Here is a 22046-nt window from a genome sequence, read left to right as displayed (position 1 = left end):
CCCAATAATTTTTTATTTCAGGACAAACAGCCAGCATATGCACATCATCTGCAGCCAGGAGTCTACATCTTGGGCAATGATATTCTAGATTAGCGAATTTCATAAGTTTCTTTGGGGTTATATATGCCCTATACATAGTGTACAAATGGTTCCGCTTTAATGTGGCCGGCTTAACCACAGCCTGCAAGATAGTAAATGAATCGATCCAAATATCCACCGAGTCTACATAGCTTTTGTATCTCTGATTCAGAGATGTTCTCGGCTTCTAGCATAGCTGTGTACCAGTATGAAATTTGATTTTTCCACTTATTCTTCCTGTATACTAGATCAAATTTTGGATTAGGGTTATTGAGATTCCAGGGCTTAGTTAACGACCATCTGGACAGCTGATGATATTTAAACCTAGTAAGTGTACCCCCGGTAAGACCAGATATTGCCTCCCAGCTAAGAAGCTGCGAATCAACCTGGAGATCTCCCCAACACTCAATCCCCGCTGCCCTAAGAGGGCGAGATAGTAGGTCATCGAGGCAGGCCGGTGTTCCTGGAGATTCCCAGATTGGAGCCTGCACTGAGTAATAGGGAATATCAAGCTTCTGCCTCACAAAAACCCAATTTCTAATAGCTGTCCCCAAGATCTTTAGTCTTATTTTTTTTTTAAATTTTGGGTCTCCAAACTTCAAAAGAAAATGTGATTGGCCCTGTGGTACATCCCGTAGCAGCGCTTGAAATAATAAACCTAATGATGTTGCCTCTATCTCCCCCGCTAGGGGTCTAAAGTATTTAAAATGGAAAGCATGGCAATACACCAATAGATCAGGGAAGGCTAAACCTCCTGTTTTTAAAGTTCTCCTGAGCTTCTTCCATGCTACCCTTGGCGATTTTGAATTTCAGATAAAGGAACCCAGTTTCCCTTGCAACTTTTTGATAGATGCAGTATTAAAAGATAAGGGGATGGAATTAAATAGGAAAGTAAGTTTAGGAAGGATGACCATCTTAATTAGATTGACCCTCCCAAAGATATTTAAGGGGAGTGATGACCATCTTTGCAGTAGAGCACAAACCTCCTTAGATACCTTATCCATGTTAGTTTTAGTGATGTCCTCCATTTTATGGGTCAAAAGGACCCCCAGGTACCTCATTTTTAACTTGCCTCCCACCGTACTAACCTCTTGGTTCCACTCCATGATTTCGGTTTTATCTTTATTAATGGAATAGCCAGAGACCACCCCGAATTCTTCAGCTAAGTGTCAATTGTCTAGATGTGGTTCTTGTGGTGGGTTTCTGGAATGGAAAAGTTGTGTTATACTCTTAACCCTTTTCCTGTGTGTAGCAGTTGAATGCCTAGAAGCCTATTAAGAGTACTTATGAGGGTGTTATGAAAGAAAGGATGCGGGAAGTAACCTGTGTGTTCTTGTTCCCTGAGTATATGGGCTGGTGTCTTGTTAAAAAGATGTCATGGTGTGGGCTGTTCTCAATGTGTCTTCCCTTAGAGTTGCCCTGGCATCAGTACTGCCCTTGAGAAAGCGTATACAACATGTAGCTCCTGGGGAATACGTGTACAATATTTGGCACCTGGTGGGAGTTCTCTCCAATCTGCAGTCACACATGAAGTAAACATGCATGAGAAACTACTGACATCCTCAGCATCCTTTCCAATGCAGATAAAATACACATGCTACCATATTTCTGCAAAAACGAAAATGCAATGCTGATACCCAATTCAATGGTAATGGATTATTAAGCATAAATAGATCTATGATTGCAATTTGACAGATGTTAACATTGGAAACCTATGCCGTTTTCAATATGGGAAACACCTTCAGATTCCACTTGAAAGCTTGGGTCCAAAAATTGTTTTTTTGCTGAAAAATGTAAAATTGTTATAACCATCAAAACAGGGTCCAATGACATAAGCAGTGTGATAAAACTCTACTAACCCATACCACTGAACCTATCTAGCCTCAAAGGACAGTGACGTGTATAGGTGCCGTACTCCCCAGAGTTACCACTGTTTGCAGTTGCTAGCTTTCTTGTGCTGCAGATGCAGGGGATGCGAAAGCAACAGACAAGGGAGTGAGAAAAAGAGAAACATAGGGGTTCGGGAAAAGCAACAAGGACAGCATGGGCTGGTGGAAGCAATTGGATGAGTGTAAGTGGGAGGTGGCACGGAGAAGCAGTCAGCGACAGAGCAACAAGTGCAGGTTGAGAGAATTGAAAACGCATGTTCTCCATCATCGAGTGATTCCCACAAAAGCAAAATATACTGCATGAAAAGCAAGAAATGGAAGTAGAAATGCCAGTTAATCAAAGCAATGGAAAGAGGCAATGCTCCTTGGGAGGAACAAGAACAATATTGAAAAGCTGGGGCATGAATAAGCAGGCAAATGAGAGTGATAAGGAAAGCCAACGAATGGTAAGAAATGGGCCGGATCCAAGCCTCTTTAGGTTTCTGGTAAGTCTACAATGTCTCGCAACAGACAGCACATGCATGCGTGGTCTAGTAGGTTTCACCTGAAAATGGGGTCAACTCCTAGGGAGCATTAGGCTTCATTGGTCTGACACCATGAAAGGACTTGCATATTTAATGACAGTTTTTTCAGAGCCTTTGGCTTTTGAGCTCATTCATGTGTGATGTAAACTTTAGGTGGTGAGGAAAGATCCCCTACGTCCACAAACGCTTTTAAAAGAAGTCAAGCTCACTCACTTTACTTGCTGTAATTCAACCCAAGTATTACACACCACCATTTTCAAAGGTTACTAGCCGTCTGTTGGAAGGGCGTTCTCCGGGGGGCTTCGGAATACGTTCCTGACCACCCTTTGACCCACTTCTCCCAGAGTTAGGCCGAGCAAGGGCGGGGAGGCCCTTCCTGGAAGGGTCTCGTTCCTAGGACCGCACATACTGAGCTTACACTATCTGACAGAGGGACACCACACAGTAGTTCTTCGAAAGACAGTATACTTTATCGATAGTTTCACGGGATCTTTATGATCCGAGATGCAGTTGTTAAATCAATGCCACAAGCGGCGGCGGTTTCGTGATGGGGGTATTGGGGTAGCGGGACAGTCTTTGAATTCAGTGTCTCTGCGGAGTATCCTTCGCACAGCTCCCAATCCTCGAGCTGGGGGATGTGGTTTCTCTCGGCAATCTCTGCCGATTCTCCTGGAGGGGAGCGCCGCGAGTCACTCAGCAGGCACAGGTGGTTTCGGAGTCGGGGAGCCGCGACAGCGTTAGCAGGGCTCAGATGGTTCAGAGTTTGGGGAGCCGCGACAGCATCAGCAGGGCTCAGATGGTTCAGAGTTCGGGGAGCCGCGACAGCGTCAGCAGGGCTCAGATGGTTCAGTGGGTCAGGTAGCGTGCTTGGGTTCAGAGATCGATCGAGCCGCGACCAGGTCAACAGGGCTCTCGTAGGTCCAGGTCTTCTCTGCCGCCTGTCCCTTCAGCATCCCTTGTTATACTCCCCCCTCCTCTTTGAAGTCCAGAGTCCTCGCAGAGAGGGGTACCCGCGCCTGGGGGCGGTGTGTCGGGATTTCCTGTCGCTCGGCCCTTTGATCTGTTCAGGTGGGTCTGGGAGGGACTCCAGACGCCCAGCATGCGAGGCGCCCGCTCACCGGGGGCCTGGTGGCCGATCGAAACCCTCCTTGAGGAGGAGATCAGGGGTATGACCGAGGCGGCGTCCCCCGGTCTGGCTTGGAAGGTTTCTCTCTCCCTCAGCCGGGCATGCGTGGTAGTGTCTTGGGTTTGGCTGGGGCCCCGGCCGGCCATCGAGTTTGTTGGGCCATGGTGACCGGAAGTCTGTGATGCCGGGGAGCAGGTGGAGTTGCAGGGTTGCTTACTGGTCGGGAGGGCCCACGCCACAAGGCCGGTCTCACACCGTCACTGTTCTTAGGACATACATGTAAGCTGGACCTGCTGTCTTTGGGCAATGTGTGCAAGAGTAAGCTACTTTCGCCTTAGAAACAAAGTTTAAAGAAGTAGCAGCTATATGAACATGTTGGGGTTTGAAGAAGTGTCTTTCTACAGTTTCACATGTTATAATATGTTTTTACTTAAAGAAAAATTAAAAGTGGGAATTATTTTAGAGTTGTAATCTTGAGGAGAATACGTAACTGAACAATGACACCAATTACCCTATTCTGATGAAAGCAAGTCTACACTTCTGGGCTGCACAATGAAAATGTTCTGAGCACCAAATTATTCTAGTAAGTGGTACTCCCAGGCCTCAAATGTACCAGAAAGAACCGCCTCAGGGACCTTGTTTAACACAACCTTCTTGCCTCAAGATTTGGTACTGAAGGAGCAAAAATGCTGGGAAAATGCATTCAAGGAGACCCCTTTACATACCTAGAATAAAAGCACTATTCCCTGCTTCAATCCAAACTCATAATAAAAAGAGGTCAATCATTATTACTTTCCTGGAAGGGGAGTGGTGTGGGGGGGGGGGGGGAGAGAAGAGGCAGAATATGTAACAAGGCAATGCATTTTAAAACCTAAACGATAAACTATTCTCTTATCGGTGTGTTACTTGAAAGGTTTTCAGCAATGTGCTTAGGTGGAGGAAGGGTTTGGTATAGGGTATAGACTTTTTCGATCACCAAATGTGTGGTGTAATTGTCCATCGAAGCTTGCCCTGATTTAGCAGTTGGTGAAAAGATAGTTCAGAGTGACAGTTGTTTATTCAGAGTTCTTTACATTTTATTGGTTGAGAATGGGACTGCTGCAGTGTATAAAAATATTTTTCAACCGATTCCTTTTACCAGTTAAAGACATCGCACGTACACATTGCTCTACCAATGTATAAACAAAAGTAAATACGTACTTCAAGAGGAATTCTGCAGCCTGCTCATCAGTGTACCAATCAGGCAAGTTGAGTTTAACTCTAAAACGCTCGCCCAGATAGCTTAGCACCTGCTTCTGGTTGGTGCAACGTTCCTCCATTACCATCCTTAACATCTGTGAGATGCAGTTTTTATAGAAGGAGTTGTCTTCCCTTCCTTTGATGAGCTCGTTGAAAATTTGGTAGTCCGTTAAATTAACCAACGCCTGATCAAAAATAAGCAACAATGTTAAAGATGCCAGTAATAGAGGAATGGATGTCTAAAACAATCTTAATCAGTAACAGTTTCAGTTCTTAAAAGTGCATATTCCTGACATCATTTGTATAATGGTAATTCAATGAAAAATGAAATCTTAGAGATGAGTGATGTTCTATTTCTGTGCAGCCTACCCACAACACTGGCACCAAAGAATACAAAATTAACAGTATGGATCAGTAAGCTGTCATTTTCCGTGCCACATTTTGAAAAGTGGATGCCGATGTCCCCTCAACTGTTAGCACACAGGCTAGCCTACCTTTCATCTCACATGGTCTACTTTAATTGACCAAGACAAGTCAACTGCAGTAGCACACCCCAATGTTTCTGGTCTTGTCAAATAAATTCTAAAAGTGCCCTGAAGGTCCCAGTGGGTTGATCAGACATACAGGTGCCATCATCTAAATGAGTAGTCAAGTCAATGGTAGGATTAGTAATAAGGTAACCATCATATTGACTTCAGTAGTCTTCAATACTTCTCATTTTTCATCAAACGGCCCATTTAGCACATGGGACTTCCTTTCATTCAAGTACAGTGCTGGAGCACGTTCCCGGCCAAAACACGATGCTCAGGTGCATGCAATTCATTCTGCCCATTCACAATGTATACCCATTACCCTAAATTATTTCTTCTGTATTCTGCACATGATGATATACCTATGCAAGTACTGACTAAAAGGTGGCGTTTGCATGTCGTTGGAAGAAAGTGGTTGGGGCGCTGAAGCCCTAGCTGCCCTTGAGTGTAAATTGCTATTGATTTCATTACTTTTTTTGAAACACAATCTTGTTGAATTAAATAATTTAAAAAGACAATTACAGCGAAATCAGACAGAATTGAGAAATAGTTACAAATATTTTACAGAAATAAAATCCAAATGGATAGGGGAATGGGATAGGGAGTGGAAAAGAAAGAATGGCAGGGGTGCAAGGGTGGTTTGGATGGGGTGTGTGGGCATCTCCAATGTATAATACAAAGGGATTTTTCAGACCAAAGACATCTTGGCACCAGCTGATGTCAAACATTTTAGGTAAATGCTTTGAAAAATTTACATGGGAGCGGATATCATGCAGTTCTGGAGTTGTTTGCGCTTACACTGGCATTTCAAACATTAGCAAAGTGTGAGAAATTGGGTTCTGTTGTAGTACCTCCCTCATTTTTTGCCTGATTTTGATGCAACTTTGACTGTAGAGTACTGGGTCCCTGCTGTCCAGGTTCCCAGTACCAGCATTCTTTCCCTAAAAACATTTCCACAATTGGTACTTCTGCCCCCCCCCCGTAAGTCCCTAGTAAGTGGTACCCTGGGTACCTAGGGTCTGGAGGCTGGGACCCCCTCACTACGACACTACCCTTGCAGCTGGCATGCCCCTGTGTGGTGAAAAAAAAGACCATGGTACACCGCCTGTGTGCCATGCCAACTAGCACTGCCTAAGATATAGGCAAGTGTAGGAAAGTAGGAACTGCTTTTATGGTTACACCCACTTTTTGCCTCGTACTGAGCTGTTACTGACTAGTCTGACTGAAATCCTGCTAATCAGGACCCCAGTTTCTCTGCTTTCTCCCCTAAATTGCTATGTGCAGTACTTCGGTACATCCCAGATTGGCTACTGAGGTACCCTTGTCAGCTCCTAGTATATGGTACAATGGTACCCAGAGCATAGTTACCCCAGAGGTCCCTCATGGGTTGGAACATGTATTATGCCACCCATGGGAGACCATTCAAACTGTAACTACAGGCCTGCCATTGCAGCCTGTGTAAGCTGGTGCTAGCACCACTTACGAAAGAAATAGGACTCCTATATCAAGGGTTACTGCACTTAAAACCTATAAGTCACCCCATAGCAGGCCTTTACAATCCTTAGGGCAGGGTGCTTGGCTCTAAGTGAGAGGGTGCCCCTGCATGAGCAGGACAACCCTACAGCCTACGGATTCCATTCTCCTGGGTTGTAAGTGAATTAGCCATATAGAGGGGCACTGCGCAAGTACACGATGACCATCTCGAAATTGGCTGCAAAAAATCAAATCATGTTTGGTATCAAACATGTTGGAATCATACCCCCACACCGTAAATGGTGATGGAGATATGATTCCAAGCACTGGAACAGGCCTCCATTAGGCTCTCAGTGCTCCCTGTACCAGTCTTCTAAACCCAGACAGCACAACATGGCTGCTGCCGACCAGGGACACGATTCTGCCCTCCTGCTGCTGAGCCAAGCTCAAACAGGGGAAGGCAGAACAATAGGTATCGTGTCACAGAGAGGTGTGACCACCTCCCAGAAAGGATTTAGTGTATTGGGGCCGGTTGGGTGCGCTTGCCATTTTGTGCCTCCTTGCATAGTCCAGATCAGTTCTGGTAGATGTTGGCTCACTCTCTGGCGCAAAACTGGACAAAGGACATGGGAGTATCCTCCCACCTGTCCAAACCCTCCCTTGGGAGAGTCCCCTGTACTGTCCCCACCCTTTCCTTATGGTACTTAAGGGCTTACCTGGGTGTAGGTCCCTGGATTCATCGTGGGACACGATACAATTTGCTCCACTTCAACTTCTATGGTCTGGGCACTCTGGACCTCATTTGGGCTCGACTTTGTCTCCCTTTCAGTCTGCTGCATCGTTTGTGCCTGTGCACCATACAGGAACCTTCCAAGGCCTGTGGGCATCCAAGACACCTGAAGGAATCTCCCTTGGAGTGAAGGAGTCACTTTACTGCATCTGCAAGTACCGCAACTAAGCTTACTGGTCAGCGGATCCTGAGCTCCCACGGACTCCAAAAGGCTCAGCAACACAGGTGGTGGTTCTCCATAGCTCTCGAGGCCTGCCAACTTTGAGGCCAGTATCTCTCATAGGAGGCAGGAACCGGGCCCCTGTGCACCGCTTCGACTTGCAGTTGCAAAGGCTTATGGACTTCCTTCCACCAAGATGTTCAGGCTCCACTTAGCCCAACCTCAAGCAAGTCCAGTGACCAGAATCTTCATCCACACCGCATTGTCTGCATCGTGGCCTGCATCTTTTGGTGAGCTGCTCGAGGTCCTATTGCAACTCCAGTGCCTCCATCCTGTGGGTCCTGTTGAGGGTCATCTTTGTTTCTTTTGCGCTCCACTGATTGCTCGGGGCCTGCCCTAACTCCCCTGCTTGTGGTCAGTTCCTTGGACCTTGCTGGTCCCGACATTGCACCTTCTTCGACTTACACATTGTTTGCAGTTGCCAATGCTTGTTGGTGCGCCGGACGAACACCGACACCCTCAACACTCGACATCCGATATGGGACAGCTCGTGCACGGCTCCTGGTCTCCCACAGCTTCGCCTGATCCTCACAGCTGCAGAGTCAAGTTCACTGTCAACTCTCCTGCAACTCCTGACATCGGTGGGCATTAGTCTTCCAGGTCTCCGGATCACTCCTGAGTGACAGACTCTGTACCCTCTGCTTGCAGGTACTCTTCAACTTAAATCCACCTTCGGATTCCACCGGACACTTTCTTTTTCTCCAGCAGTGACATTTTCCTAAAGTCCTCCCTTGGGTTTGATGGCGGTTTCTGACACCACTTGACACTTATGCACCCGGCTTCCCTGGTGTAGCGAACGTGGGTTCTAGGGTATCAACGGGTGGGGTGGCTCTCCAACCTCTGTCTTACACAGGGTTTTTTCAGGATCCACTGGGAAGGGTCCTTAATCTTTAAAATTGAAACCGCAACTTACACGTTGACTTGTACGGAGAACGCAGTCATGTTCTCACACTGCACACGATCTCCGTGGGGTTCCTATTCACTCACCTTGGGTGGTTCCTTGGGTCCCCGACACTTTTACGTCCTCTGGGCATTGTCCCGATAATAGTCACGGTTCTTATACCACTTTCTTAGTATATGGTTTGGTGTCCACTGTGTATTCTGTACTATTTCCGTGATTTCTATGCAAAGTATTGTGTGCATTGTGTATATCTTCGGGTAGGAGAGATCTGTATGTGTTAGTATTATATAATAAATACATATTTTTACAATAGCGGCTGTGCGCTTTAATGAAGATGGCAGCCTGACTGACTCATGGGCAGTAAAGAGAGGGGTCCGGCAGGGGTGTATTTTGGACCCTTTACTTTTTACTCTCTATATTAATAAGCTAGGAGATTCCCTAATTTCCTGCTGTAAAGATATCCCTAGAGCCAGCTCCAAAATGCTTCCCGCATTCCTGTATGCTGATGACGCGGTGCTGGTTGCCAGGACTGCAAGGGGGCTGCAAATCCTTTTACACGGTTTTTTAAATTTTATGGAGTCTTTAGATTTAATTACCAATTTAAAAAAATCACATGCTATGTCCATAGGGTCAAAAAGGGCAAGGAAGGTCAAATTCTATTGCAAGGGTCTTGAGTTAGTAAAAGTCCCCGTGTTGCCATACCTAGGGGTACTTTTTGACGACCAGCGCTCATGGTGCAGGCAGCGTGCACGCACGAAGAATGTATTAGCCAGAGCATCTGGGGCCACTCTAGACTTTGCAAAAAGAATAGGCTCAAAACCAATCCCCGCGCTTATAAAGATCTATAATGCTAAGTGTCTCCCTATGGCGACTTATGGGAGTGACATCTGGGGTTATACAGATGTCAGAGAAATTCAGGGGGTCGAAAATATTTTCTTCCGCAGATTGCTCTCGGTCCCTGCTTCTACGCCAGTTTTTAACATACACGAGGAATTAGGAGCAAGGTTTTATTTCTGACCAAATTGCGGTTGCCCCGTTATTGCGTTGGCTGAGAATTTGGGCACAAGCTACCCCAAATCTTAATCAATTGGTCATCGATGGAAAAGATGTTAGACATTCCGTGGCTTAGATACATTAAGGACCAGATGGAAATTCTTGGCCGTCCCGACTTATTTTTGAGCCCTCCGGCTCTGAAAAAAATCGGCCATTAGAGACCTCAAGCAGGAGTTCTTAGATAGACGAAGAGTACTAAGGGAGGAGAATGAGCTGAAAAAACCCATTGTGAGAAGTTTTGCTATATTGAGCCTGGGTCGGCAGACACAACCATATTTATCCTATATAAACAAACCATACCATCTTTTTGTCTTGATAAGATTTAGGATGAACATGGTTCCCTGGCTCCTTGCATTCCCCAAAGGGTATTTCAAAGAGGGAACATCAAACCTTTGTCCTTGCAACAATTTCTCAGACCAGAATACTCTTCATATAATATTTTTCTGCGCATATTATAACTCCTTGCGCAGAAAATGTATTATTCCCTTGCTTAGAGGATGTAACTTTGAGCAAGTTAGGCTGGCGTTGGTATATTTACAAATGCAGGCCTCACCTTTTTTTTATTTTTTTTATGTAATGTTGGATAAGACTAATGCTGGGCTAACTGTATTTTATATATTTATTCTATTTATTTATTCCCAGGCTTAATTATGTGTTAGTGGTCTGTATTTCCATTTTTGTATGAACTGTGGCATTATTTGAAGGAGTGTACCTTGTCCTATCGTGGATAATTAATTTTGAGTGGGGCAGGACCCTATGAAGATTAATAATAATAATTTTATGGTTCTTATCGATTGCAGATTTGATTTGTTTTATTTACTTTGATGGCTACAATTAGCCGAATAAAGTAAATTTGACTCTGACTCTACATATTTTTATAAATAACTTGTGTGTTTCTTTTTCACTTAATCTATACAAATAAGATTGCATTCTGGTAAAACAAGCTGCTTTACACTCCTTCTGGACTAAGCCTGAAGGCTGCTCTCCAAAGCTACCTCTTAAAAGAGCTTTCTAAGGTTGTCTAAGACCTCCTAAATGACCATAAGAGTTGTGTGACGGGATTGTGGTGACAGAGACGGACGACCAGGTTAGATAGGTATCGAGTGTTTTATTTCAGGATGTTGACTAGATAGTCCTGACCTCGTTATCACACAGAAAGAAAAGAGAGACCGATTTGTCCGGATGGCCAAGCACAGTTCTTGTTCAGCTGTCAGGGTCTCGTCTGGTACGGGAGTCTGGAACGTAACGGGGGCCAGGATCCTCAATCCGGTTTCACCATAAAATAAAGAAAAGAAACCAAGGGTTAGGACGGTCGCCCTATCAAGCGTGAACAAGGGCCGGGAGTGAGGGACACCGTGTGCAACTCTGTCGATTCAGCTATATTGGAAGACGTGCTGACGTGCTCAGGGAGGGGTGTATATACAGGCAGTGAGGAATATATACACAGGGGATATCAGGGCACGTGGTGTTACAGAGACAGGGGGCTCCTTTTACCCACCCAGCCCGCTACTTTGCCCCGTACCTGCTCAAGCCACGCTCCTCCCCTGGGAACGTGGCGGGGCAGTTCGTGGAAACGTTGGCCTCCTGGCTAGCCAAGCTCCTCTCCCGGTGTCTTCTCCTCGGGCGCTGCTCTCTCTCCTTCCGTCCACCCGTCGCGATTCGCCTTCCTCCTCCACTCTGGTTCTCTGTTCTCCTCCCGGGAAACGCCGTCCGTCGTCTTCCGGGTTTCTCTGTGCTTTGAAGGTCCGTCCCCTATGACGTCGTCCAGGGGAGGGGTTTCGGTCCACTGGAAGGCTGCATTAAAGGAACCTTGCCTTTTTTCTTGTATCCAGTCTTGCGGAGCGAAAGGGGTCCACTCGCCCGTCAGAAGGTTTTCCTCTGGTGGCTGTAAGGGGATAGAAGGGGGCAGAGAAGCGTCGGGTGACCAGCAGTTCCAGGATGTCTTTATCGCCTCGGGTATGTCACCTGCCCCGTCACAAGTTGTCTAGACTGGTGCAGGGTATCCACTTACATAAGTGTACAACCTATATCAGGCCAGCATCTCACAACAAGTCACTCCTCTAGCTGGCCTTACCAGCCCTAAGGCAGGGTGCTCTATAACCCAGGTGTTGGCATATCTGCAAGAGCAGATATGCCCATACAGTATTAGGGTTGGTTCCGTAATATTGTAAGTGCGCGGGAAGCCATAGAGAGTACATGGGCTGGGAACATGACAACTTGAGTTCCACAGCACCACGATGGATTCACTGAACCCAGCAATGTTTGGCATCAAAAAACTCCTTGTAATAAATCCACACTGATGCCAGTGTAAGATTAATTAAGACCCGTACTCCAAGAGCACCTCAGCAGTGCACCCTGAAAACCTACCGGCCCTGGTGTAGGCACTGACTGGCTTTAGGCAGTCAGTGCCACACACAGGCATGTTTCTGGACCACTGAGCGGAGAGACTTTGCTCTCGGGGACTAGAAACCATCCACATCCTGGGCAGAGGAGCCACGCCCCTCCCCCAAGATGGGCCAGTGCACAGAGGGGAAGCTTCAAAGGCCTGCAGTCTTTGTAATTCAACCCTCAGCCTTTTCTGCTAGCAGCAGATGGCAGCCCCTGGATTACACCCCCACTTTGGGCAGGACAACCGGTGGGAAAGCTTGGAAAGGCTAGATGTGCCCACCTTTGCCATCTCTACTCCTCTGATGAAGGAGGCAAAGTTAAGCACACTTTTCAGTCCACTCCATCTTGAAGATTAGGGAACCCCTGCAATCAGGGATAGGTCTATGCCCCCTTGCACAGGAGAGTGTCAAAACTGAGGGTGTAGTCACACCAGGTAAGGTGCCCATTGGCCCTACCTGCTACTCCTCTAAAATGCCCCTGAATTAAGTATATAGGTGGCTTCTCCAGACTTGGAAACTAGATCTGCGATGCAAGACAACCCTGCAGAGAAGACAGAAGACAACGACTGCCTTGGCCCCCAGCCGTACCTTGCAACCCTGCAACCAGTCTTGCACCCAGTGACCTCTGAAAACCTTGGGAGGACTGCTGCCTTTGAAAAAGACTCCAATCTCCTGTGGACAACGGACCTGTCCAAGAAGAAACAAGCTCCAAAGACCACGGATCGAGGCGACTCTGCGGCTCCTGCCTACTCTGCACCCCACGCCTGAGTCTGAGCAGCTCACCTGTGCAGTGAAGTCTCTCCAGCGAACCTGGTCTAGTGTCCTGCATTGGCTGATCTCTCCTGATCGCCACAGCAGTGCTTGCAGTGTGAATCCAGAGGCTCTCCTTGACCGCAACTGAATCCGGTATGAAGACTCAGACGACGAAAAGCACCCCTGCACCTAAAGCCCTGCCCCAACGACCCCCTACTTACCTTGGCTGTCGTTGGTCTCCCTCCTGCAACCTCCGGTGCCATGCTTGCAGCCTGTTTGCCAAAAGACTAATCTACATAGAAAAGCATTGGGCGCCCTACCCTAATTTTGCACCCTGCAGCTGCTGCCCCTGTGCCACTGGTGGTGTATGTTTGGTGTCTTTTTGTGCCCCCCACCCCTGTCCTAACTCCAACAGCTTGGCCCCTGCAACCGATCTATTTACGTGCAAGTAGTGTGGCTCCAGGCACCCTCCGTCTCAATTGAACAGCATTGGGCTGAACTCAGATTTTGACCTCTGCACCCGACCGTCCCAGTGCTGCTGATGGTGCAGTTTTGGTACTCATCAGACCCTTGCTCCTTGCTAAGTTGTGGTTCTGAAGACTGGGATTGTAAATGCATACTTGCATGTTTACCCGCGATATTGTTTTCCCCATAGGAGAACACTGAGCTGTGTTGAAAGGTTTCCAAGTGTCGATTTTTCAAAGTGAAAAGTATTTTTAATTAGAAACGTACTTCCCTTATTGTGAAGATCTTGGTCTTAAAATAAAGTACAAAGTATAATTTTCTAAAATTGGTCAGATCTCATTCTTGAGTCGCAGTGGTGTCCGGCATGGATCTGGGGTGGCGGGGACAGAGGATAAGGGAGTGTAAAAAAAGAAAAATACACTTACCTCCTTGCTGCCCTTTCCCACGTCGTCTCTCTTCCGTCGGCCGAACAGGAAGCAGCCAGTATACCCTCAGCCAATCACAACACTGCAATGCAGCGCTGTGATGTGTCTGAGGGCTGTAATTTAGTGCTCAGACAGGAACTGCATACCTGGGCATGTTCTCCACCCAGGCTGTAATGCAACCTGGTTGGAGACCATGCTAAGTGGTTGTAGGAAAGCGTCCTTTTTTGCATGGTTGCCCGCCACTTTTTGCCTGGTGTTGATGTTTTTTGACTAGGTGTGCCCTGGGTTCCTGCTAACCAGGTACCCAGGGCCTGTGTTCCTTCCCTAAAATTGTAACTTTGCAACCCCAATTGGCACCTATCTAGCCACATGTAAGTACAAAGAGCACTGTGACCAGAGAAGGCCTCCAAGAACTGCAGCACCTATTGTGCCACCCTAAGAGGCCCTGTACCCTAAAAACACACAACAACAGAAAACACACACACACACACACACACACAGACACACAGACACACACACACACACAGACACACAGACACACAGACACACAGACACACACACAGACACACACACAAACACACACAGACCTAGCAGGCTGCGTGTTTTGGTGCAGAGAAAAGTGAAAGCCATGCCTACAATCCACTGCCTATGGTATAGGTGAGATACCCCTCTAGCTGGGTGCTCTATACCACTGGTGTATTCGCATGTAGGGCACTGCAATAAACATGAAAACTTTTTAAAAGACACGCAATCTGCCACACTCTTAACATAAGAAATGTAGCAAACCTAAAAGCAAGACATGTGCTTTCACAATCACTAATATAGGTTAATGGTTTCGAAAGCACACGTCATCCTTCCTGACTTGCTGCATGCCTTTTGTTAACAGAGCATGGCTGCGGACAGATTATGTGCATTTTTTTTTTTTTTTAAGTATTTGTGCTATTAGCAGCACCCGTCATGCCTATACATAGCGCGGCAACGGACATATATACTTTCAAAAATGCACACAATCTGCCCGTAGCCACGGGCAATAGCCATGCAGCAAGCCCAGGGCTTTAAGTGGGTCAGGTCCTGCCAGTGTGAGTTTTTAAAAGCAGGTGCTGAGACAGGTCCCAATTGGGCTCTTCATTTTTGCCCTCACCCTCAGGGAGAAAAAGAAATATTCTTAAGTCTGCAGCAGTGCAACTGCTCAAAGCCTTTGGTGTAACTTCAAAGAGACTTTTATAGTTCTTTCACAGTATGATCATTTCAGAACTGGAGCATTTTCAATATTGTATTCACCCAAGCCGGAGTTGTTGATAATTTATCTTATGCAACTAACAACCATTGACATAGCCATTAGTCCTGGCTTGTTGTAAGTATAATGTTACTGGTTACATTATATCTGGATGCAATGACAGACAGCACAATAACAGTCGGGCGGCACACTATGCTAAGCACAGAGTTTAAGCTAAGCACAGAGTTTTAACTTATGTGTTTTTAAGACGCGATTAATTAAATCAGCCACGCCCCTTTGAAACACCCTCCAGTTTTTTCATCCCACGTAAAGCCTTGAGCAAGCCTAAAAGCACCACGTGTGCTTTCAGAATCACTAACATATATTAGTGATTCTGAAAGCACACATGGTGGACGTCTATGTAAATTCCTCCCCTGTGTATCCAGGAAACCATCTTCAGAGCTAATAAGTGAACTAATGATTATCAGTTCTGGAGAGTGGAGTGCCCCCCCCCCCCCTCCTCCGCAGAGCCAGCTCTGTTCTGCGGAGTCTTACCCTGATGACCTTGAATAATTCTTAAACAGATTGTTGCAAATAGCATTTTCTTTTAATTTATTTATAATCTGGGTAATGTGTGAGTCTATTACAGACATTTTATGACAAATGTGTTTTTGATTCATGCAACATCCATAAAAAATGTTTCTTTTAGATCCAAACAGGATCTCAGATTTGAGAAATGGGAGGTCACAGTGATTATTTGCAGTAGTATTATTGAGCTTCTACTGTGTTACAATATGGGAAAATACATCACTATTCCTGAATACTAACTATAAACACATTTAGAATTTGAACCAGTCTGTGCACTGTTTGTGATCTGCCCAAAGAGGACACGAGAGAGCTGAAACTGCATCATAAATTCAAAGCTGATCCTCACAAGAGCCCCCAAAATACATTTGGCCTAGGGTGCTCAAATCCTTAAGATGCCCCAGAGCTGCTGCTGTGTAGTTAGTTAGGAAAGCAGAGGTTCTGGCGCTGTGGAATGAGGCAGGTTTCCCTGGTTTCCTATATAGGTGCTCTGCACCTGTTTATTTCCAACCAGTGTACGCCAGTCACCAACATGAAGGCCTTCCCCAGGGCCGGACTAGCCGTAGCAGGCATTCGGCATTAGCCCGGGAGGCTGGAAGGGTGGGGGCTAGTTTTGGAGCAGTGGGGGCCAGTTTCGTTGCTGGGGGCCGGTTTTGTTACTGGGGGGGCAGTTCTGCAGCGATGCTGCAATACTGTCCATCAGTAACAAAAGCTGCAGTGCTGGGGAACGGTTTTGTTAAGCAGTGGTGCTTGACACTTGCCCCCGTCTCTGGGGGTGGGGGCCGGTCAGGCTTTGGGTTGCCAGTTCGGCCCTGCTTGCCCAATCAAACAAGCCTACTGCCTTCCAGTAGCTAGGCAGTTATCTGCACAATCAAGCAGGAACCCCTGTGTCAGAACCCCTGTCGTTGCACCCACACAGTCGGGTTCTTGGCGACATAGCCTGGGCTGCAGAGCACAGACGTTACACTGCCGTACACAGTGGAAAACAATAAGAGGCAAAATTGCCGGCAAGGGTTGTTTTGTGTCTATTATTGATCACTGTTGTGCAATAAATGTCTTAGACTGCTCTGTGTTAGGTCTAAGTTTGCTTGCCACACTACCACTAATAGAGCACTTTAGGTTTTAAATTGAGCCCTGTACACTTTTGGAGAATCTCTGGACTCTGTGCACGGTATAACCACCTAGTGGTAATATCATATACAGCTATAAAATCCACAATGACCCAGTTGAAGATACTCTTTTACTCTGTTTGAAAGAACTGATCATCATTTTAACTGAGGTTCACCACATAATGTTTAAGAAATATGGGAGTGAAAGATGAACCATTTGCCTTGCAAATAAGTGGGGAGAGGGGCAGCTACGTGGCCTGTAGCCCAATTCTGTGATTGAAAGGTCAAATCTGGTCAAGAGATGTTTTTCTCTAGTTTGGGGCCACTCAATTGAAAAATAATGTAACCAAAGAATGGACCAATCAGGTGCAAATCACACAAAATCTCAGAACCCTTCTAATGTTAAAATATAAAGATGCCAGGCCGTCCCACGGTGGCCACAGTTGCTTGGAACTTCATTGCGGGCCCTGCTCACATATTATGTTGACCTCCATGGCCAACTAATTCTGTTCTGCATGAAGAGTGAATGGCACCGCAGTCATAAATAAATCAAGAAAGTTAGCCCTTTTTATACAACTGCCATCAGGAGAAGAAGAGTAGTGCACGTCAGCCTACCGCAGAAATGTAATGTGAGGCTGCCAAGAGGTTCAGGACTCTGTTTTGAACAAGCTGCAGGACTGAAATGGAGAAACTGATAAATAACATAGCAGCCAGCCTGCATGACAGTTGGCGATAAAATCCAGGGCTAGTGGAGGAGATAGGCGACCCATGGAGAGCAGAAGAGCGACCGGAGGCAGCAAGAGTTTTCACTACATATGCAATGCGCAGACATGTTCGTGTTCATCTAGAAAAGGTTATTTTGAATGTTTGTAGCATTATAGTGGCTTGCAAGAACTTGTGAGGTGCAAAAGTGTTCTAAATCAGCAAATGCCTCATACTGCAAGCACAGGTCGCAAAAAAGAATGACCATAACTCCTACCGCTCAGAAGAAATATTCAAAGGAAACTTTGTGTTCCAAAACTATGCAAACACCTAAATGGTTTGTGTTAGAATTAACTTCTTAAAATATATATTTTATAAGTCATACGGCCCGGCTTATTTTATAGATTTCAGCACAATGTGGGTTTTGAGGCTTTGGCCACAAGGACAGCATAACACAATGTTCGAAGAATTGTATCACATAAGACTTCAAATTAATAACACTGAATAATTCCATGCATATTTGATTTGCAATTCAGAAAAATATACCAAAACACTGACATTGATTGTGTGAATAAAAATGCCTGCTTCAATCCACGGTTACAAAAATGTATTATTTTCGATTTCAAAAAAGGATCATGCCAAAGGGATTTGTATGAGCACTTTTACACCAAAGCGGGAAAGGGAATCACATTCTGAAAGTGCTAATTTAGTTGCTTTTATTATTGCGGTAATATTGTACAGATTATTTTTTAGAAATTGTTAAAAAAAGAGTGAAGTAAAAGGCTTACCAATATACCCTCATAAAGATCCATCGGGGTATACAAGAAGAATTCAGTTTAAACCATAGCGAGCCATGTCTAATTATTATAATCAGGAACTCCCATGCCACCATTTGTTTTGGAGTTTGACTTTGTTACAGCTTATTCTTGGCGTCCTGTTATTCCATATAAATTCAGAACTTACACAAAATCCAATTTGCTGTGAAACTGAATAGATAATTGTAAGGGTGGTATGTGATGGCCAAGCATGAATGGCCAGTTGCCATTACGAACTCGTGGCCAATGCTGTCAGAGGCCACAGACTGCTCAAATAACACAAAGATAAGCGTGTCCAGCAATAAGAGTGTAGTAGTAGTCTGAAGTTGGTGTTGCGCTTAGAGTGATTAATAGGACATTCTCAAATTAATATGTGGTTATTAAAAATGATTTAGGTTGTCCATTTTTCGCTGAGCTAAAGGTTGCCATAAATAGGAATCGCCAAACTACTGCCTTAATCTTGAGTGAATTGTCCCTCTAAGGAGATGCACACCACAATGACAGTCCGGAAATGAAGAGTTAGGCGGGAAAAGGAGATAGTAGAGGATTTATAACTCAATAAACAATTCCTTACCTAGGACCAGGTAAGAGAGGCCTTTAATCTTGGTCAAGGTCAGTTTTTGTAGTGTGCACATATTGCACAATCAGCCAGGGTAGCTGGACCTCTTTCCTTGAAGAGTCCCCGGCAACAGAAGTGATAGAATCATAGCTCTCAGGGTGTAGACGATTGGCAACTACTTTTAAACAGCCCTGCTGTCTGATGGAGGGAACACAACTTTAGCACATGATGAGTGGTCACAGCGGTGCCTTGACCGATAAGAGGCAGATTGGGGGGGAAGGCTTGTACACAGGTGAAGACCATTTCCCCAAATGCACTTTTTTAAACTAGTCCAAATTCATTATCTTCATGACTTATCTTACCCTGAAAAACTTGATTAGGACTTCTCCTGTTAAAACCTCGGCATGTCCAAGATGTTGCACGTCAAGGACAGATGTTTTGCATTAGGTTTGAGGTAGTCCAGGAATGGTTGCATTCTGGGAAGTGGCAGCTGAATGTTTGCAATTGGTGGCCAGGGGGTTACTGGAGCAATCAATGAAACAATGTTTGCTGGGTATACTCCCTACCTCAAGGTCTTTCAAGATGAGAAAGATGGCAGCCCCGGGCACGGTTCTGGCCAAGCACTGAATCGCCATCCATTGGGTCTCTGTTAGGACTACTAGTTATGAAGCTTGGACAAAGTATTTGCTTGAATGGGCGATTGGAGATGAACATCATATGAAAAGCAGAAGAAGGCACGAATAGCTGGCTGAATGGGATGAGATGCTTGCCAAATAATAAGCCCACCCAAATGATAGACCACCTTCAATCAGATTATAAACTTTCGACTCTACTGTAGAAATGTGCTATGGCTGTTATAAACTAGGTCAGCTGTGGGGATTGTGGGAAATAGACTATGGGTGGACTGATGCAGGAAAAATTGTACAAGTGTGGTGGGTGGCATGGCTGGTTGTAGTGGAGGTACAGAAACATGGTTGTTGATGTATTTTAATTGTTTCTCTGTGTTTGGTCTCCTGCTAAAATGCAATAAATTGTATTTTGAGAAAAATCTTGAGTGATTTGGAAGTGGCAGGTAAGATACGGGAGAGATAATGAGCAGGATTGTTGCTTTTGGAACGTGTTACAAATTTGGCACGAGTAGTCAGTATGACAGAGGTCAAGATGTTGAGGAAATACTCTCTAGCCTTTAGTGGTGTTGTCACCAGGTCCTGAATATACTGACCTCAGACGCAGTCACCATCAGATTAATGCAAATGTCAGAGGCAAATGACAATTCTAAGACTCGTCCCCCTCACCCTTGTTTATTACATGACTTATGATAATATTTTGGTATGTGGTTTCAATGAGTTACTTTTTGCATTTTTGTTTCGTATTTACTGTGTTGTTCGATCATCTTGCTTCCTCCGCCTGAGGATTTGTAAATTGCTTCGCTTAATCTTAATCCGCAAATCTCTAGGCCTGCTCGGACACTTTTACTCACCCTTGTATAGTATTTGACTGTTTATGATCAACCCTAGTTCTGTTGGCCTAAAGTGTTTCCCCTCTTCTACCTTTTCCCTTAACTGGTTGCTGGATTTAGATGCCTCTTCTTGCACTCTATTGCAAAGTGCTCCGATAACCTCACGGGTCTTATTCTCGCTATATAAAACATTTAAATAAATAACTAAATAAGAGACCGTATGAATGAAGAGCCTCAGCGTGAAGATACCGAAGATAATGGGTAGGCCATCTATGCTCTTCTGTATGCTTGGCTAGGGGATGAACGTCTGTGATTTCATTCAAGTGTTAATGTAAGAGCGACCCAAGTCTCTTTGATGAACAGAATATATGTGTGGCTAGGAGCAATCAAGTCAGAAATTTTTGATAACTAGCCTTGCATTTAGAAAGTGTTGTGAGAATAAGTGCAGACAGGGACAGGGGGTGGTTGGAGGCGTGGGTGTGTCGTATAAAGAAATATGGAGTGTTTGATAAGACGAAAGATTTTTTGTCATAAATGGAAGATCAGATTAGAAAATCTTGGGAGGTTTTGGTGATATAGCATTGCTTACCTACTTGGTACAGTGATAGGAAGAGTATGCGCCAGCCTGACCAGAACCAGATAAGGGAGGAGCTACAGGTGTTGACCTTTGCAGCTTTGCCGCTTAACCACAAAGGCCAGGCAGGACATCCTGGAAGGCTCATTGAAACAGGGTAAGAGAGACGCATGTGATTTGATGAACCAGTCAAAGATGCTGAGGCAGCTAATGAAAAGGTGGTTGCCTTCTAGTTACAAAGCTCACTCTGGAGTTGTCCAGTAAGCTAAGTAGGGTAGTTAGGATTCGGCAGATGGAGTTGGGTCACTTTTTTTCAGCAGCACAAAAGATTGACTTTAGTTGGACGAAATGTGGCCAAAATAGTAACTCCAGTAATAATTTGATTGGTTAAACTCATCAGGAGGTTCCATGTGTGGGAGTCAAGAGTCTTAGATGTATGGAAAACTACTAAAATTATCTAAAATAAAGTAGATAAATGGGAATCTTCCACAAATAACATACCTGTTTTCTCTAGAAATAATGGTGTTATCTACTAACTAGCAAGCACACCTCTTAAACCAAAAAATAAACTTGGATTATTTATCAAATACATACTTTGAGAGCAAAGCCCAATGGAATGAAGAAAAGTTCCTTGCGATAGATGAAGTTCAACATCACTGTGCCATTTTCAAGATAGTGAAGGTTCATGTTAATCGCAGAATGCTCCTCTCTCACACAATGCATCGAAATACCTAAAAAGGAAGTATGAAATGCAGGCGGTTATTAGTTGCCAACTATAAAAAATAAAAAAATACTAAACTGAAGATAATATGATAACTTTAGTCCTTAGGCCCATCTCCTGCATATGAAGGCAGAGTTCATGAATTATTTTCCAAATTATTTTGATTCAAGTGCATTTGCTACTCTTTTGTGAAAGACTCTGACGGTTACTTGTTAACCTTACCCCGGGTTTCCTTTAGTATCAAACTTTGACTTTTTTGTAGAAGCGATCAGTGAAAATACTTGCTCCTAAGGCCACATTCTCTCCCTCTAGGAATTTTAATGCTGTCACTTTGTCACAACTCTCACTCTCAAGTTCTAAGTAGTTCATCAGTTTCTCCGTGAGTGACACAAAGCCACAACTATTAAAAGGATTCATCAATGCAGGGTAAACAACACACACATAATAAAAGGC

General features: G+C 45.1%; 1 protein-coding gene across 1 annotated transcript in view; it reads right to left on the bottom strand.

Annotated features, from left to right (window-relative positions):
* The window catches only part of POLR1B (RNA polymerase I subunit B), a 214571-nt gene that overhangs the window by 104090 nt on the left and 88435 nt on the right, over nt 1-22046 (bottom strand). Inside the window, exons 5-6 of the mRNA XM_085612104.1 lie at nt 21467-21603; nt 4818-5041 (exon numbers count right to left, since the gene is read on the bottom strand). Of these exons, the coding sequence (XP_085468230.1) occupies nt 4818-5041; nt 21467-21603 (361 nt within the window). The remainder of the gene's footprint in view (nt 1-4817; nt 5042-21466; nt 21604-22046) is intronic.

Source organism: Triturus cristatus, chromosome 6 (assembly GCF_964204655.1).
Source record: "Triturus cristatus chromosome 6, aTriCri1.1, whole genome shotgun sequence".
Taxonomy (NCBI): Eukaryota; Metazoa; Chordata; class Amphibia; order Caudata; family Salamandridae; genus Triturus; species Triturus cristatus.
Note: the sequence above shows the minus strand (reverse complement) of the source record. Positions and strands in the feature narration are given on the sequence as shown.